Source organism: Chlorocebus sabaeus, chromosome 3 (genome assembly GCF_047675955.1).
Source record: "Chlorocebus sabaeus isolate Y175 chromosome 3, mChlSab1.0.hap1, whole genome shotgun sequence".
NCBI lineage: Eukaryota > Metazoa > Chordata > Mammalia > Primates > Cercopithecidae > Chlorocebus > Chlorocebus sabaeus.
In genome coordinates, this window is record NC_132906.1 from 9459194 (window position 1) to 9478614 (window position 19421).

At 42.7% G+C, this 19421-nt stretch overlaps 1 protein-coding gene and 1 long non-coding RNA gene across 8 annotated transcripts in view; one reads left to right on the forward strand and one right to left on the reverse strand.

The window, feature by feature from the left end:
* The window catches only part of LOC140710759 (uncharacterized), a 39633-nt gene that overhangs the window by 2614 nt on the left and 17598 nt on the right, over positions 1-19421 (forward strand). The window lies entirely within an intron of this gene.
* HMGB1 (high mobility group box 1) overlaps positions 11835-19421 on the reverse strand; it is a 154982-nt gene continuing 147395 nt past the window's right edge. For 2 of the 7 annotated variants that reach the window (XM_073013183.1, XM_073013179.1), the window contains exons 2-5: positions 15531-15694; positions 15208-15353; positions 14529-14703; positions 11835-13513 (exon numbers count right to left, since the gene is read on the reverse strand). In XM_073013183.1, the coding sequence (XP_072869284.1) occupies positions 13337-13513; positions 14529-14703; positions 15208-15353; positions 15531-15680 (648 nt within the window). In that variant the 5' untranslated portion in view covers positions 15681-15694 and the 3' untranslated portion in view covers positions 11835-13336. Of the gene's footprint in view, positions 13514-14528; positions 14704-15207; positions 15354-15530; positions 15695-16136; positions 16436-16488; positions 16569-17805; positions 17972-19421 lie in introns of those variants that run through there. The other 5 variants (XM_073013175.1, XM_073013176.1, XM_073013181.1 and 2 more) reach the window with 5 other exon arrangements.

Here is a 19421-nt window from a genome sequence, read left to right on the forward strand (position 1 = left end):
GACTCCCTCACTGCTACCTTGTTTTTATTTATTTATTTTAATTTTAATTTTCATTTTTTATGCCGGAGATGTTGCGGGGAACGGAGTTTTGCTTTTGTCACCCAGGCTGGAGTGCAATGGCACGATCTCAGCTCACTGAAACCTCTCCCTCCCGGGTTTAAGTGATTCTTCTGCTCCAGCCTCCTGAGTAGCTGGGATTACAGGCATGTGCCATCAAGCCTGGCTAATTTTTTGTATTTTTAGTAGAGATGGGGTTTCACCATGTAAGTCAGGCTGGTCTCAAACTCCTGACCTCAGGTGATCTGCCTGCCTCAGCCTCCCGAAGTGCTGGGATTACAGGTGTGAGCCACCGCACCCGGCCCCTCCTTGCTGTCTTAATAGAAAGTGGAAAATAGAAATCTTATACACAAGGCCTTTGGTTTGAAGACAACGTGCCTAGAGATAGGGAACTGGAATCCAACACCATTGCCTACAGATCTTTGGAGACTAAAAGAGAAAGAATCCAGGAGAGAAAAAAACCAAAAAAGGCTGCTATAGCTATTGGCCTCATTGGACAGGCCTGGGGGATGTGCATAGACCCTAAAGGTGACCAGAGCTGACCAGCTTCCTACCGCACTCTTCTGGGTGGCCCAGGCACCCAGTTGCATTGGCCGTGGCCACTGAGAAAGGATGGAGTCAGTCTGAGCCATGGGCAGTGACAGAGGAGAGGGGATCAGCAGAGCCTACCTGAAAGCAAAGGAGAAATGGTTTGGTTGCCTCATTGCAGAATTTACAGATGAGGGCGACAAACTTGTTACCTGAGGGGTTCCTTCATGCCTTGAGTTTCTCTGAAAGAAAAGACAGCTGAGCATTTGCCCTGGTTTTGTTTTTGTTTTACCATTTTTGCACTTTCAAAGTCATGCCATCAAGTTTTAAGCCAGTAAGAGGACACATACATATGGTAAACAGGACCATATACCGAATGGTACAATATCATAGTTCTTGTAGCAGCCACATTTTGATGAATACAATTTCTTTTAAAATCTCTTTTTTAAAAATTAAGGACCTTCTTTCTACCAGGCAGCAAATGTGTCTTTCCTATGTAAACGTAGCTTGCAAACATAATTTTGAACAGCTTTATCATGACTATATATCTTGCTAATTTATTATCTTTTTTTTTTTCTTTCTTTCTTTCAGAGTCATGGTCTTGCTATATCACCTAAGCTGGAGTGCAGTGGTACAATCATAGCTCACGGCAACCTTGAACTCCTGGGCTGGAGCAAGCCTCCCAACTTGGCCTTCCAAAATGCTGGGATTGATTACAGGTGTGAGCCACCTCACTGGGCCTCTTGCTAGTTTATTGTTTAAAACTCTTCCTTAGGGCCGGGTGCAGTGGCTCATGCCTGTAACCCCAGGCCTTTGGGAGGCTGAGATGGGAGGATCACTTGATCCCAGGAGTTCGAGACCAGCCCCGGCAACATGGAGAGAGCCTGTCTCTACAAAAAATCAGAAATTAGCTGGGTGTGGTGGTACACATCTGTAGTCCCAGCTACTCAAGAGGCTGAGGAGGGAGGATCACTTGAACTCAGAGAATTGAGGCTACAGTGAGCCATGACTGAGTCATTGCACTCCAGCCTGAGTGACAGAGTGAGACTTTGTCTCAAAAAAGAAAAATAAATAAATAAATAATAAAAGCCTTCCTTAGACTTTTTCCCTGGCACTTTCTGAAGTGATGGCAGATGGGTTTTATTCTGGTTTTTATAATAGCTAAAATTGGGTCCCAGAAAGGAATCTAGATTAGATGACAAGAAGATTATTTTTGTCTGATAATTTCCATTACTCACCTAACTGCTGTCTTTCCTGGAATTAAAGAGAGAAGAAACTATGGAGGCCAGATGCAGTGGCTCACGCCAGTAATCTCAGCACTTTGGGAGGCCGAGGTGGGTGGATCGCCTAAGGTCAGAAGTTCAAGACCAGGCTGATCAACATGGTGAAATCCCGTCTCTACTAAGAATACAAAAAAAACTAGCTGGGCGTGGTGGTAGGTGCCTGTAATTCTAGCTACTCAGGAGGCTGAGGCAGGAGAAACGCTTGAACCTGGGAGGCAGAGGTTGAAGTGAGCCGAGATCACACCATTGCACTCCAGCCTGGGCAACAAGAGTGAAACTCCATCTCAAACAAAAAGAAACGAAAACAAAACAAACAAACAAAAAACTATGGAGACCCAGGTTCCAGGGCCCTTGGGTAGAGAATACATTTTAGGAATTCCTTTAGATATCTGACAGTAGAAGCTACTCCTTGTAAGTCTGTTGCTGTGAAATTACAACATAGCTCATTTAGCAGTGGGACAGCCCATCTCTGGGAAAAAATGGTGTGAGGGTAGAATTATGCCTTGGGAGGCCAAGGAGGGAGGATTGCTTGAGGCCAGGAATTCAAGACCAGCCTGGACAACATAGCAAGACTTTGTCTCTACAAAAAATAATTAAAAGAAATTAGTCAGGCATGGTGGTGCATGCCTGTAGTCCTATCTACTTGAGAGGCTGAGGTAGGAGGATTGCTTGAACCCAGGAAGTTTAGACTGTAGTGAGCCATGATTGTGCCACTGCACTCCAGCCTGGGTGACAGAGGAAGACTCTGTCTCATAAAAAAAAAATAAATAACATACAAAAAGAGATATTCATAATAAAATAAAATGCAAGTATTTTGATGATTTCTTAGTAAGATTTTAAGAATTAATAGCCTACTAAGACCTAGAGGTAAGAACAAATTAGATTTGGCCTAAAAATGAAGATGTAGCAAAAAATAATGAAGAAAAAAATGGCATTTCTGTTTTTTTTTCCAGGTCAGTGATTCTTTTTTTTTTTTTCCCAGACAGAATCTTGTTCTTTTGCCCAGGCTGGAGTGCAGTGGCTTGATCTCAGCTCACTGCAGCCTCTGCCTCCTGGGTTCACGCAGTTCTCCTACCTCAGCCTCCCGAGTAGCTGGGATCACAGGCATGCACCACCATGCACTGCTAATTTTTAGTATTTTTATTAGAGACAGGGTTTCACCATGTTGGCCAGGCTGGTCTCAGACACCTGGCCTCAAGTGATCTGCCTGCCTCAGCCTCCCAAAGTGCTGGGATTACAGGCGTGAGCCACCATGCCCAGCCAAAATCAACATTTTGATTTTTCAGTAGAGACGAGAGAGGTGGATGAGCCACCTCACCTGGCCTGAGTCAGTTGATTATTGAGTAGAGTTATTTAAAAACCTTTAGGACCTTAACAATTTTTTTAAAAACTCCCAAGTTTTATTTATTTATTTATTTATTTATTTATTTATTTATTTATTTGTTTATTTATTTTTGAGACAGAGTTTCACCCTTTCGCCCAGGCTGGAGTGTAGTGGTGTAATCTTGGCTCACTGCAACTTCCGCCTGCTGTGTTCAAGCGATTCTCCTGCCTCAGCCTCCCAGGTAGCTGGGACTACAGGTGCCCACCACCACACCCAGCTAATTTTTATAATTTTAGTAGAGATGGGGTTTCACCATGTTGGGCAGGATGGTCTCGATCTCTTGATCTCGTGATCTGCCTGCCTCGGCCTCCCCAAGTGTTGGGATTACAGGTGTGAGCCACCGTGCCTGGCCAAAATCAATATTATTTCTAATGGTACATTGTAATTATCTATAGAAGCTTAATATATATAAATTCAGACATGAAAGTTTGCAATGCTGCCTTCTAAAAGTTAAGTTCTTAAAATAAACATGAGGCCAGGCACGGTGGCTCACACCCATAATCCCAGCACTCTGGGAGGCCGAGGTGGGCGGATCACTTGAGGTCAGGAGGTTGAGACCAGCCTGGCCAAGACGGTGAAACGCCATCTCTACTAAAAGATACAAAAATTAGCCGGGAGTGGTGGTGGGTGCCTGTAATCCCAGCTAATCAGGAGACTGAGACAGGAGAATCGCTTGAACCTAGGTGCAGTGAGTTGAGATTGTGCCAATGCTCTCCAGCCTGGGCAACAGAGCAAGACTCCATCTTAAAAAAAAAAAAAAAACAAAAGACAAAAAAACATGAAATTTACACTGCTTTTCAGTGACCTATGTAGGGTAAAATCCAATACTCATCAATGTATGAAAAAGATTCCTATGGGGTTGTCTAGAGGATAAATTATATATAATTAATTCAGTTTCATGTTGGCCTACTGGCCACTATTAAGTGAAACGTGTATGCCTTGAAAGAATGTTGAGCTACGTCTTGGTTTTAAAACAGTATGTGAAAATGTTGTTATTTAATCTTATTTAAAGAAAAAAAATCTGATACAGTTACTAATTAGTAAGTTTTGGAGATTATGTAGGTTTTTACAAGGTACAGTGACGCAATGAAGTGAAAAACAAAAAAGCTCTAATGCTCTTGCAAAATTTTCAGAGTTTTTTTACCCATTCCAATTGATCTAGGCATTCACTTTTTGCAGTTCTGCAATTACTTGAATATAAAAGCTCTTTCTGTTAATCTCCAACCTGAAAAGTAGTAAGGTAACAGAAGTATAAAGGGGAATGGACATTTCAATCCAATGGTTTTCCAGGTTTTTCAGGCTTTTTATCTGCTTGCTTTTGAAGGTTTACTCCTTTTACAATTCCCCCCACTGTTGTAGGCTCGAACCTTTATAAAATCTTAGAAACCATGACCCTATTTTGTATCCCTTATATGTAAAATTGTCTGAATAGCCTTTTAAAAAGTTGTTACCTTTGGGTGAAAACTTTCCAAAGGTAGCTTGGTAAAATTCACCAAATTTGGCTCATCTTTTGATTCAGTGATTTCACTTTGAGGAATATATTTATATCCTAATGAAATAATTATGGGCAAAGGTGTGAGCATAAAGAAAGGGTAGTCATGTTACCCTTATATGTAACATTAAAAAATTATAAACTAAATGTCTAATAATATGGAATTGATTTAATAATTTATGGTATTTTACATTCAGGCACTAAAAATAATGCCTAGCAGAATACGAATATATGATGACATAGACTTTTTAAATATTTATATTTATTTATTTATTTATTTTGAGATGGAGTTTTGCTCTTGTCGTCCAGACTGGAGTGCAATGGTGCGATCTAGGCTCACTGCAACCTCTGACTCCTGGGTTCAAGCACTTCTCCTGCCTCAGGCTACCGAGTAGCTTACAGGCGCCCACCACCATGCCCAGTTTATTTTTGTATTTTAGTAGAGACAGGGTTTCACCATGTTGGCCAGGCTGGTCTCGAACTCCTGACCTCAGGTGATCCACCCACCTTGGCCTCCCAAAGTGCTGGGATTACAGGTGTGAGCCACCGCGTCCGGCCGACTTTTTTATTTTTTTAAAGACAGAGTCTTGCTCTGTTGCCCAGGCTGAAGTGTAGCGGCACCATCTCAGTTCACTGCAACCTCCACTTCCTGGGTTCAAGCGATTCTTGTGCTTCAGTCACCCTAGTAGCTGGGACTATAGGCACATGCCACCGTACCTGGCTAATCTTTGTATTTATAGTAAAGACAAGGTTTCACCATGTTGGCCAGGCTGGTCTCAAACTCATGGCCTGAAGTGATGCACCTGCCTTGGCCTCCCAAAATACTAGGATTGCAGGTGTGTGCCACTGTGCCCAGCTGACATAGACTTTTGTTCAGGATAGACTGTGAAGTAGAAAAAGTAGCTTACAAATGCAATATTTGTAAATTATTACCATTTTTAAAAACATATATATATGTATGTATATCTGTATGCACACAACACTACAAAAAGACAACTCAATTTAAATATGGGTGAAGAACTTGAATGAGTTCTCCAAAGAATACAAATGGCCAATAAACACATGAAAAGACACTCAGTATCATCAGTCATTAGGGAGACACAAATCAAAACCACAATGAGATTCCACTTCACACCTACTAGGATGGCTATAATTTTAAAAAATAGAAAATAGGAAGTGCCGGCAAGGTTGTAGAGAAATTGAAACCCTCATACATCATTGGTGGGAATGTGAAGTGGTACAGCTATGGAGAACAGTTTGGCAGTTCTTCAAAAAGTTAGACATAAAATTACTATATGATCTGACAATTCCACTCCTAGATATATACCCAAAGAATTGAAAACAAGAACTCAAACAAATACATGTACACGCATGTTCATAGCAGCACTATTACAATAACCACAAGGTAGAAATAGCCTAAGACCTTATCACTGGATGAATGAATAAGGAATTATGGTATATACACACAATAGAATATTATTCAACCTTAAAAAGGAATGAATGGGCCGGGAGTGGTGGCTCAGGCCTAAAATCCCAGCACTTTGGGAGGCTGAGGCGGGCGGATCACCTGAGGTCAGGAGTTCAAGACCAGCCTGGCCAACATGGAGAAACCCCGTCTCTACTAAAAATACAGAAAATTAGCCGGGCATGGTGGTGGGTGCCTGTAATCCGAGCTACTCAGGAGGCTGAAACAGAATTGCTTGAACCTGGGAGGTGGAGGTTGCAGTGAGCCGAGATTGCACCACTGCACTCTAGCTTGGGTGACAAGAGTGAAACTGTCTCCAAAAAACAAAAAACAAAACAACAAAAAAGGAATGAATAGCTAGGTGTGGAGGCTCACACCTGTAATCCCAGCACTTTGGGAGGCTGAAGCAGAAGGATAGCTTGAGGGGAGGAGTTTGAGACCAGCCTCGGCAACATGGAAAGACCTCATCTTTACTAAAAGTTTAAAAATTAGTCACACATGGTGGCATGCACTTGTAGTCCGAGCTACTGGGGAGGCTGAGGTAGGAGGATCATTTGAGCCCAGGAGTTCAAGGCTGCAGTGAACTCTGATTGTGCCACTGTACTCCAACCTGGGTGACACAGTGAGAATCTGTTTACAAAAGAAAAAAAAGATTGAAGTACTGATACATGATAAATGTGAATGAACTGTGAAAATATTACATGAAGTAAAAGAAGCCAGACACAAAATGTCACATATTGTATGACTCCATTTACATGAAATATCTGGAATAGATAAATCCATAGAGACAATGTAGATTGGTGGTTGCCAAGGGCCAGTGGAGAAGAAAACAATGGGTACAGGAATGCCTTTTTAGGTGATGAAATCGTATTGGAACTAGATAGAGGTGATGGTCGCAGAACATTTTGAATGTACTAAATGCCACTGAACTGTTCACTTTAAAAGGTTAATTTTGTTATATGAATCTCACCTCAATTTTTAAAATCTATATATATCTGTATCTATATATATTACATGTTATATAGAAACTGGCCTTAGGGCACATAATATGGTAATAGTCTTGCTGACTGGTAGGATTATAGATTTTTGTTTTCTTATTTATTTTGTTTCAATAATATAAGTTTCATTCATAATAAGGGCAACCCATTTTTCAAAAGTTATAGTCGTGTGTAGCATATTGCATCTTGCTCCTACTTCCAGAAGATCAGGCTACCGTCCTAAGCAGCTTCTATTATTTCATTGATTACCAGCCCTTTAGAATCAGATGGCCTATAACTTTCTATATGACTGGGAGCATTTTTGTTTGGTTTGGTTTGACTCAGTTCAGAAATGTTCTAAGTAAATCAAAGGAGAAAGCCAGAGAAGAACCTCAGTGATGGCAGACTGTACTGGCTATCCCCGCATAGCAAAAATTGTAGCCATAGCAGGAGAACCCAGGCCTGGAAGTGAGGGGCAATGAGGAAGCTTTCCAGCCTCTTTGTTGCTGTCCTTAAGGGAAGGGGAAAGAGCTCACATCTTTTTTGCACCCACTGTGAGCCTGGCGCTGCTGGCGTGTTTTGATACTGCCATTTGTCCTTGAGCAAGCCTCCGAATCCCTGCGGGCCTCTGTCCACTACTCTGTACAAATGCACAGATTAGACTACAGTAGCCCTTAGAGCCCGTTTGCCTCTAATGTGCTAGGACCCTACACTAGTGCTATGCCTTATTCTGTCCCTCCCTGAAAAGAGGCTCTCTGGTCAGCCTCTCTGCTTCTGAGCCTAAGTGTGCCTAGCCCCATTTCCTGTGTCCAAGCCCCAGCCAGGCTGATTCCAGATGGCAGAGCGAGGCCTGGGGAAGTGGGGCTTGGGGTGTAGGGGTGGGGGAGCTGCAATATCTTTGCTCTGAGCAGCCTCCAAGTTTTTACTCTTCATCTCTTCCAGGGATTGCAAGTGGCACCTGAGGCTGTGGCAACTGAGCATCTTGTTTTTCTTTATCTTTAGGAGCACTCTCTCACACTCAACAGATCCTTATTTTATTTTAGGGCTTTGTATTCTCTTACTTGGTTATGCTCAGATCACTTTATAAAATAAGCTCTGATGGAAACCCAATAAACAAAACTAGGGTACAGTCAACACCTGTGAAGAGGAGAAAAAAAACCCAGAAAGCAAAAGCTAACAAAATATGGTAAAGCCTCTATTGAGAGATTCTATGTAATTCTAAGGAACTAAGCTTAATTTCACTTTAAGCATATAAATACAATTTCATTTATAAGCACATTTGGAGTATGTCCTTTGCCATAAAGTATCATCTCCAGCAAGGAACTGGTGAACTTTATTCCATTTAAGGCAAATCCTCAGAATTCATTCTGCCTTTCCAAATACCTGTCTCCCAGTGGCTAGTATCTGGGCCACACATTTCTCCTTTCGCTACACCTTATTGAACGACTTGCTTTTCCAAAACTGTTGGCTGCAGCTTCTGTAAGATTGATATATAATCTCTGCTAGAAAAGACCCTCCCCAGAATAAAACAAACCAAAAAACTACCACATACTTCCATTTAGGAAAGAGTGTATCAAAATGGGAAAGAACCTCCTCATTTTCACACAGTGGGTTACTTATTTGGTTACTGCAGTAACTTGAGAGAAATAGTTTAGCAGTTTAGGCCGGGCACTGTGGCTCATGCCTGTAATCTCAGCAACAGGGCTGAGGAGGGAGGGAGGATAGTTTGAGGCCGGGAGTTTGAGAAATAGTTTAGCAGTTTAAATAAAGCAGTGGCTTGTCCTAAGAGTCTTTCAGTTGACTCTGCCTGTGTTTCTTATTCTGGTCAGGTAGCTCTGGACAAATGACAGTATTTCAGTATTTTAATTTCTCATTTTTAAAAATTGAGTCATAGAGCCAAAGAAAAACCAGTAAAAATATTAATTGCAAAATCATTGTTAAAATGTTTCACAGCATAAATACAGCTTTTGTGGGCGGGGGGCAATTTATCAACATCTTCCAAAATGTTAAATGCAAATGTCTTTTGACTCAGCAGTTCTACTTTTGAGGTATCTGAAGACCCACACATGCCTGAGAGAAATGGACCGATGTTCAGTGCAGTACTGTTAAACAGTGAAAAATAGGAAACAATCTAAATGTCCATCAGTAAGGGAATGAGAAAAAGTATTACGGATCATATACAAGTGAGATCGAAAAAAGAAAAAATATATATTATGGAGCACCATACTGTGGAATGTCACGGGACTGAATTATGTGACATAATTAATCCCTTTTCCACTTTTTAAAATGGTATTTAGTATATTCACAAAATTATGTATTTTTAGTAGACAAGGTCTCACCATGTTGCCCAGGCTAGTGTCAAACTCCTGGCCTCAACTGATCCTCCCACCTTGGCCTCCCAAAGTGCTGGGATTATAAGTGTGAGCCACTGTGCCTGGCTTTCCACTGATTTTCTATTTCTGGATTCCAGCGTGTGCATACCTTTGCCCACCATTGCTCATGCTCACTTACAGGTTTATTCATATTATTGCAGATTTTATTCCTACTTCCTTTTCAGTGGATGCCCAATAAATTCAACTATTTAAACTAGGCACAGTGGTGTGTCCCTGTAATCCCAGCTACTTGAGAAGCTGACGTGGAAGGATTATTTGAGCAGATTCGGAGACCAACCTGGGCAACACAGAAATTCTATGTAATCTCTCATGTCAAAATAAGTAAGTAAAAATTCAACTAATTAGAAGGTCCAAACTAAGTGACATGCCTAAAGACATCTAACATTTCTTCCTGGTAGAGAGTATGTCTTAGACTGAAACCCCCTGGAAGACGAGCATTATATATTCTGGAGTGTGGCATATTATGTTTTTGTCATTCATGTTGTATGGCATTTCCTTCATGATGGATTGTGAAACAAGCAATTCTAGAACACAGCAACATTTTGCCTCATTCATCTGGGAGCAACGTGGCATAGACCCAGGGAATTTCCCAAGTTATGGCAAGTGTTAGCACTGCCTTGGTATTAAAAGAGGACAAGAAAACGAACCACCTTCCATCTTTTGCTGGATAGCCAATGAAATCACTTTCTGGCTTTGATCTAGTTTTAAAAGGCATTTCAAGGGCCATTTGAAAGTGACACAAAGCACAAATATGAAATTCAAATATCACACTCTCTAATAAAAGAGCCTAATCACTTTAGCAAGTTAATTCTAAGACTTAAGCTGTGTACAGTGTGTGCAAATTTGCAGATACCTTACCATCATATTCAAGTATCTTACTGGTACTGAAAGCTATCAGACCCTTTCAGGAGGTGTGTTGTACCAAGCAGACTTAAATGTGAACTTTCATCAAGAACCCTTTCAGGAGGCATACTGTACCAGGCAGAACTAAATGTGAACTTTCATCAAGGGCTATGTGATGTCAAGCAAGGTAGTGCCCATGTATTTCATTCAAAAACCACTGTTGTCTCTCCTGTGATTTTCAACAGTTAAATCCTACAATGTCTGAGCAATGGTTACATTTCCTTTAGTAAGGGAAATACCTGTTGAATGGGCTTGTGTCACATGGGCGCTTTCCCTATCTTTATCATTTAACCATTACTCCTGGGGTACACAGGACACACAAATTTCATTTTTCAGATTTCACTTTAAGAAAATTAATAAATACAGCAAACATTAACAACACTGTGATGGGACGATCATCAGAACTAATGATAACTAATCAGCAATAGCTCTCAACCTTTGCACAGCAAAGTTAGGAAATTTGACTCGTTAATCAATATGCCATATGCCTCTTTAAAATGCAAAAAAAACCCCTAAGATTTATACATCTTAGTTCATTCGTTTTAAAAAGCATCTTCATTTTAAAAGTTGGCCCAATTAATTAGAGATTGTTTAGTCTTTTCTTAATGTCAACAAAGTCTTTAAACCCCACAGCACTGTAACTATCTTGGCATTAAAATAGTTTCTATAACACTTTCTAAAAAAAATCATCTTCAGTTACAAGGTTTTACGCTTAATTATCCAAATTGCCTCCCATTTCCATTTACTTGAGTTTTAGACACCCAACTTCTAGGGGATACTGTTGGAACACCAAACCAAACTACGCTAATCTTCAGATTGAAGAGGGTTTTTGTCCATTTTCTTAAGATCTGTGGTCAAGAATAAACCCTAAAAAACTGTTCCCATTCTCAACATCTTAAAAAAATGGTAGCTGTCATGACATACCTACTAAAGTTACAGTCTCCTTGAGCCAGAATTCATTTTAAACCGATCAGAATTACTACTGTTGACAATGGTTATTTCTATATAGTAGAAACTTCCATTAACAAAAAATCTGATGTTGACACAATTGCAGCCTATCACTAACCCTGCTTTTCACTTGCATGTATCTTTTTAGAAATCTTGTTTAAATCATTCTGAAAGTAAAACTAGTTTTTCCTCATTTACATATAGCACCGAGAGTACTTGCAATGTTTGACAAAACCTTTTATCAGCCCATTAACCTATTTATAAGCATAAAGTGAGTATTTTTAAAGGGAAACTTTGCCATCCCTTATACTTATTTAAAAGGTACTAAGAGATATTATTAGAAACAAGATTTAAAAATATGTAACAAAATCTTAAATTCTTAAGTGAAAGCCATTTAACTAATATTTAAAACCTCTGCAATTATTAGTTTATTAGTATCATCCAGGACTCAGATGTTCAGTATTCCTCCTGAAATTACATAAACAAATGCAAATGGAAAGAATCCAAGTCAAAATTATATAACAAAACAGCACTCCATCACAAAAGCGTGTAAAATTACAAGAACGCTATTTTAAAATACTGGCACTTTAAGAAAACGATAATCTCGAAAACCACAAAATTGCCAAATTGTTCCCTAAACTGCTAAGCAGATAATGACTAATGAGTTTGTTTTGTAAAGAAAAATCATTCAAATAAATTGAATAATTCATACTGAGATGCAAAGTTTAAGTGTCTTCTTTCCTCCTATCTACTTCGATTTATAAAGGGGCAAACCATAATATAGGAAAATATACCCTATTTTGAATGTGGCATCTTCATTTTAAAAGCTGGCCCAATTAATTAAAAATACTTGTAATGGAAAGTCTCGTTTCCTGAGCAGTCCATATTGAGATAAATGGGAAAAGACATCTATAGCCAGCATTTTCATAGTCTTCACTGAGACTAATGTCAACAAAAAATTTAATATGGCCGTCTTGTATTTTAAGCTCACGCTTTTGGGGATACATTCTCAGGTCTTCTTTAATGTGGGAACTGCAAAATATAACTGCCATTACATGGTAATGGGAGTTAAAGAATAGAGTCCTCATGTAAAGGTTAGAACATACTTTTCTATTAGTCCTTCAAGGACAGACTTTCAAAATGTTTGATTCTAATAATCCCATGCTTTGAGTAGACTGATTACTCTTCAGTTTGTAAATGTAAGTGGGCTATGTGAAATTTCTTAACTGATCAAGATTTTCGATGTTCAGTTATGGATGAAAACTATCTCAACTTAACTTTACCCCCATTATGGTATGCAGGGTGTGTAGACAAGCTTTTTATTAGCTAACTATATGAAAGGATAAACACTGTAATAATTCATGTGATTCAAAATGGGCAAAAGCAAAAGACTAGCTTCCCCTCAAGAAGAAAAATTTCAGACCTATGAAAAGGACAACAATACTAATAAAAAAAATTGTATTTACTTAGAAGCATTCAGAATGTCAACAAAACAGCTGCAACTTTTTTTTTTTTTTTTTGCAATTACAGAGTGGTATTCAGTTAACAGAACAACAATTATTTCGTATAAGCTGCATCAGAGACAACTGAAGATGAAAAAACTACCATCCCCATATATAACTAATTTGTGCTGTGCACCAACAAGAACCTGCTTTAAATTTCCATGCCAATTTACAACCCCCATACTGTACCAGGCAAGGTTAGTGGCTATTGAAAATACCACCAGGACAGGGCTATCTAAAGACACATTCGGTAGTGTGTTAACTATACAAAAAAAGACACTGTACAGTTTAAAAACAAATCTTACACAGCCTTACATTTCAATTTTTTTCTTTAAAAGGAGTGAGTTGTGTACAGGGGGGTTAAATGCTTTATAGACAAGAAAAAAAACTGCGCTAGAACCAACTTATTCATCATCATCATCTTCTTCTTCATCTTCATCTTCTTCATCTTCCTCCTCCTCCTCATCCTCTTCATCTTCCTCATCTTCCTCCTCTTCCTTCTTTTTCTTGCTTTTTTCAGCCTTGACAACTCCCTTTTTTGCTGCGTCAGGCTTTCCTTTAGCTCGATATGCAGCAATATCCTTCCAAAGCAAAGGGAGGACAAAACAGTAGGGAAGAAAAAAACATTAAGGGAAGAAATAGAACATGGCAGAAGTTTATGAAAGAAATCAAGATTCTAGTTATACCAAAATATCACGTATCTGTAGATCCACTGCAACTCCAGAAATAAGTAGAACTTCAATAAATGAACATAAAAATATGAGATCATTATAACAATCTATAACTCATGAAATGGCATAGTCTAATATTTGCAAAGTTATGCCTCATTGAGGTGCAATTATGTACCACATCCTAACTCTATTAAAACCAGAATGTAGAGATGATTAAAGGGTAGACACTGCCACCTTCTGAATGCAAAAAAGCACTTTACAGGTTTACACTGTCAGACCCTAATCCTTAGTAGAACATGTTGTCTTAGGGAAAAAAAAAGTTAATTTGTCAATAACCATGCAATTAGGTGGTTACGAAACATCTAGAAATAAACACTTTTCAGAATGACTAAAGAAGCTGAAAATTAAGTATTTAATATTTCAATTTACTTAACTATAAGAGTTATAGATTTCCTTAATCTTATTAATTTATTGGACAGAGCAGCAGACTTGAAATTCAACTTAGTGATGCTGTGGTTTTTTGAATATCTAAAGGAAAGGAACCTAAATGTTTCAGGATATGATTAAGAAAAACATAGCCTATATTACTTTGTCTAGCTTATTTCTGTACTGTATGCCAAGCCATTTGAAAATACTCATTTTTGACCTGAAGTGACTATCAACATTTTCATCAACTTCAAGATACTGGGGAATAACAAAACCAACTTAAATGTACACAGCCTTTGTCTGAGTCTTAATTATACTTAGTCAAAAAAACCAATTTATTTGGTCCTCTGTATTCTCTGAAGGATGAGAAAAGACTTATATCAACAGCATGCTTAATGTAGCTGTTACACTAAAAACTTATTACACCTCAAACTAAGTACAATCATACAACATCTGGCGTACTCGTCATCATTTTGCCAAGCAAACCCACACTTCTTACCTTTTCGTATTTTTCCTTCAGCTTCGCAGCCTTCTTTTCATAAGGCTGCTTGTCATCTGCAGCAGTGTTATTCCACATCTCTCCCAGTTTCTTCGCAACATCACCAATGGACAGGCCAGGATGTTCTCCTTTGATTTTTGGGCGATACTCAGAGCAGAACAGGAAGAAGGCCGAACTAAAAAAAAAAAAAAAAAAAAAAAAAATTAAATTTAGGATTTTAAGTTAACAAACCACAAAAACAAATAGTATCAAGTGTACACTGCATTGCTATTTAAAGCTGCCTGTGAATTTCTGTGATGCACTGGACAGGGTGCAAATACTATAATATGCTAATATCCTTCACAACCAAAGCTTAATTTACAACTATTTAATTTATACTAACTAGAGCCCCAGATGAACATTCTACAATTACACTATTTCAGAGAGATAGTATTTTTTAAGAAATAAAAGGACCAAAGGAAATACACTGGGCAAAGGAGACCAAGTGTCTAATTCAAATGCTCTGGTAACACTCCCACCCAACAGGAATTTTATAGTATTTAAATATAACCAGTATGAACACGTATTAGCTAAGAAACTTTGTACACTTACACTCTAAACTGACAAAGTAGCTTGCTAAATTTCTCTCAGATTCTACTGTAAACCGTGTCTGGGAAGTAAAAACAGGCAAGATACTCACGGAGGCCTCTTGGGTGCATTGGGATCCTTGAACTTCTTTTTTGTCTCCCCTTTGGGAGGGATATAGGTTTTCATTTCTCTTTCGTAACGGGCCTTGTCCGCCTTTGCCATATCTTCAAATTTTCCTTTCTCTTTAGCAGACATGGTCTACAAATAATTATTTGTAAGTTTAAGTTGTAAAATTTAAGTAAATTATTCTCAAAACCAATGTCTTTTGCTATGTAATAACGTGACACTATGAGAGCCCCAACTAGGCTTTTTTTTGCATCCTCAATTGGAAATTGTCTTTTAATTACCTTGTTAGCATGTTTTAAGCCCTCTTACCTTCCACCTCTCTGAGCACTTCTTAGAAAACTCTGAGAAGTTGACTGAAGCATCTGGGTGCTTCTTCTTATGCTCCTCCCGACAAGTTTGCACAAAAAATGCATATGATGACATTTTGCCTCTCGGCTTCTTAGGATCTCCTTTGCCCATGTTTAGTTATTTTTCTAAAAAAAAAATAAATTATTTGATGTTAGCAATACAATTACGACACATAAGAGCTTAAAGTACTTAGGAAGGGAATGAAAACCACGGTACTGGTTATTTAACACAGTAGTGACATTAACCTCCGTGAAATCAGACAAGAATATGGCTGAGAAATTAAATTCCTTGAAGGGGCTATGCCAAGTAAAAACAAAACAAAAACGGTCCTTCAGGGCGATCTTAAGAAGTCTAGACACAAAGATATACCCGTACAGTATTCCCTATCTATCCGCCTGAGTCTGCTCTGAAGGAGTAACTGGTCACTCAAACGATTTTAAAATCTAGAACACCCTTTTAAACCAACCAAACCAAAGGTCAGAAAACATGCTGCCAATTCGTGGATTTGCACTACTAGGTAGGGAACAAACAAGGGCCTAAGCGAGTCGACTCTTCCTAATTATGGACCTTTAAACAAAAAATCACCGTGCACCGAAAGTTTTCAAAAACACCCTCTCTGCATAAAACTTTGCTCCGAAGAGGGAGCTGCAGCCAGCTCCGGTGCTCGGAACCCGGCTGGAGGGTGGCGGTGCCACCGCGAGGCAGCCTCGTTTCCTATCGGTTTGGCCCTGAGATGTATTTCTGTTCTGACTAAACACGTCCGGTCTGAAGTTTCTCCGAGTAAACAAGGATGAGGGACAAAAGCCACTCCTGCTCGTGGCTCGGTGGCCCCCTCCCCCAACTCGGGGAGTATTTTTTGGAGCCGTGAAAGTTGGGGTGCCTCCCGCGCGGGGCGAGCCCCCCGCCCCCAGAACTTCACCGGTGGCCGCGCGGCCGACGCGAGGGGACGCGGCCCGGCTCCCAGGCCCGAGGCCGCCACGTGCACCCGGCAGGCCCGGCAGGCCCCGCAGGCCCGCGCCGCCGCCGCCCCCATTTTGTCAGGCTCCGCGCAGGGAGAAGCCCCGCTCGAAATGGGGGCTGGCTCCGCCCGCGGCCGCCGGGGCCGGCGCGCACGGAATGGCCGCTGCGCGTCTTCCCCGCCTGCGCCGCCGCCGCCGCGAGGGCGAGCGCGAGCGAGAATATGGCTCCTTCCCTTTGTGTGTGTGTGTGTGTGTGAGTGTGTGAGTGTGAGTGCGAGGGTGCGGGCGCGGCGGCGGCGGCGGGCGGGGTGCGCGCCGCGCTCTGGCGCACACACTCGGCCATTACGGCCGGGGGAGGGGCGGGGGGCGCGCGGCCGGGCCCTCCCCTCCGCGCCGCTCCCCTCCCCCCGCCGCGGTGGGGGCCGCCCGAGGGCCCACCCGCCCGCCACTCCCCGTCTCCCTCCGCGCGGGCCGCGCGCCCCGCCGCCCCCGCACGGGGAACGCGGGGCTGTGAAAAGAGAGAGGAAAAAAAAAGTTGCCTCGGAACTGCTGCGCCCAGCTCCCCCGCCCGCCCGCCTTGTTTTCTCTCCAGCCAGCAGCGCCGGGCCCGAGTCAGCCATGTTCCAGCGAGCGCAGCGGCGCCGCTCCCCCCGCCGCCCGGCCGCCGCCGCCGCCGCCGCCGCGCCCGGGCCGAGGCCGGCCGGGCCCGCACTGCCGCCCCCGGGCCCCCGCGCCGCCCTCGCCCGCCGCGGCGCCCCGCCCGCCCCGCCGCCCGCCCGGCCGGCCGCGCTCCCCGCTGGCGCCTGGCTCGCTGCGGCGGCGGCCAATGCAGCCCGGGGAAGCGCCGCCGCTGCCCTCCCGCCGCCGAGCCGCGCTGGCCCCGCCGCCCCGGCCGCGCTCCGCGCACGCCGCCCGCCCGAACGCCCGGCCCGAGGGCCCAAAACACGTTCAAAAATTTTTTAATTAAAAAAATTTTTTTTTTTTTTTTTTTTTTTTTTTTTGCGCCAGTCAGCGCGGACGCCGCCGGGGGTGGAAACTCGCGGGGCGCGGGGCTCCCGGCGCCTCAGGCTGCCTGAGGGCCGGGGCTCCGGCGCGGGGCAGCGTTCCCGGCGCCCGGGCAGAGGCTCGCTCCGTGCGCAGTTCCCCCCACGGTCCCCCCTCATTTGCCTTTGTGTGGATCCTGACCCGCCGGCTCCCGGCCGCGGGGATCCGGCCGCCGCGCGGGCTGGGGAGCTGCCGGAGGCGCTCTCCCCGCCGCGGCGCTGCCCCAGACTCACCCTCAGCGAGGCACAGAGTCGCCCAGTGCCCGTCCGGCTCTCACTTGCCCCGGCGCTGTCTCTATGGAGCTCAATGTACTGCAATGGCTGTGAGAGCGGGAGCCAGACGCAGCCTCCTCACTCTCTCCGCTCTGTAACATTACTCTCCAGCCAGCGCGGCTCCTATTGGCTACCGCCAACTCACGGGGCTCGCTCATTGGCCCGATACCTCCCATTGTCCTGACCAGAGCCCGTTTGCTATTGGCTGTCTCCGGGGACACGTCATCAAGGATTGAAACAGCGCGCAAATCTGAATGTGTGTGTATGCCGGGCAAAGAGGCTGAGGCGGGAGAGGCAGAGGCAGAGGCAGCAGCTGCTACGGGAAAGCAGAGCTCTATGGTGTATGTGTGCATGTGTCTAACCCAAGCCAGCCCCACACCGGAGCGGCCGCCGGAGCGAAAAGGGCCTGACTTTTCCACAAGTGTCTCCAACTCCTCAGGCAAAAGAGACACCCACAGGTCTCCCCCCCCCTCTTGCCCCACATTCACGCCCAAAGCCGTTGAGATAAGAGGCCCCGGGCTTTTAATGGCCCTTAAAAAGTGAGGGGGACACTATGGGGTCATGTCCCCTGAAAACGGGGGTCTCTGCTGGTGCCGAGGGGCGGAAGCCGCCGAGCCTCTAGCCCCTCAAAGGTCTCTGAGTGCGTTACACTTTAGGTCTCTGGAAAGGCAGGGCTTCTGTAAGAAAGTGACATGATCTAACCAGCCGGGTTTAAAATGCCCCTTTTCTGGGCTCATAAGCCGTCACGTCAGGCTCGCTGAGCAGCTGAAATCTTGAGTCACTGAGCAGGCATTCAGTTTCACCCTTTTTCTTGGTTTGATCGAGTTTCACAGCATGTCTGGAACTTTTTATTTAAATACAAAGCACTGTCTTAACTTCCTGGAAATCAAATAATTATTCCATGTAATTAAAGAACAGCCACTTCGTTTTGATATGGGGTACTCTAGCAGGAAATGTTTGGGAGGCCCTGGTAGAATTAGCAAATTCATTGGAGACCACATTCTAAACTGTTTGGCTGTTTTATTTGGCTTGGTGTGGATTACTGTTATAATCAAACGAATCCTTGTGATGCTATCTTTCCCTCCCATCACACCACTTAGTGCATCCATGTAACCGCTCTAGGATTACAGGAGTTGTAGGTATATGGTTACCCGAAGGATTAGATGCAGGCAGAGAGTGCATGTGCCCAAATCCACAGGCTATGGTTTCTGTAACTCACCAAGCTGACTGGTATTAATAGACATACTTACGTCTGTAGAGAAAATGTGCGGGCTGTAGTGGCCAGTTCTGAAGACTCTACAGTTATATCAGTCCTTTATGAAACTACTATCTTTTCCTTTTAGCCTGAGCAGACCACGCCCCTATTCGGTTATAACAGACTTCCCTTTTTTTCACTCTCTAATGGTATTTTGTGCACTTCTAAATCCAACAGCCAATTCCTCCAAATGTAACAGATCAAAGTTGGAATAAATCACTTACGTCGTGTTAATTTGATTTTCTGTATTGCTTATAAGCATCCATAACCTAATTTATTTCCTCAAATGTATTAAACTACTTGAGAGTAAGCTTAGATAACC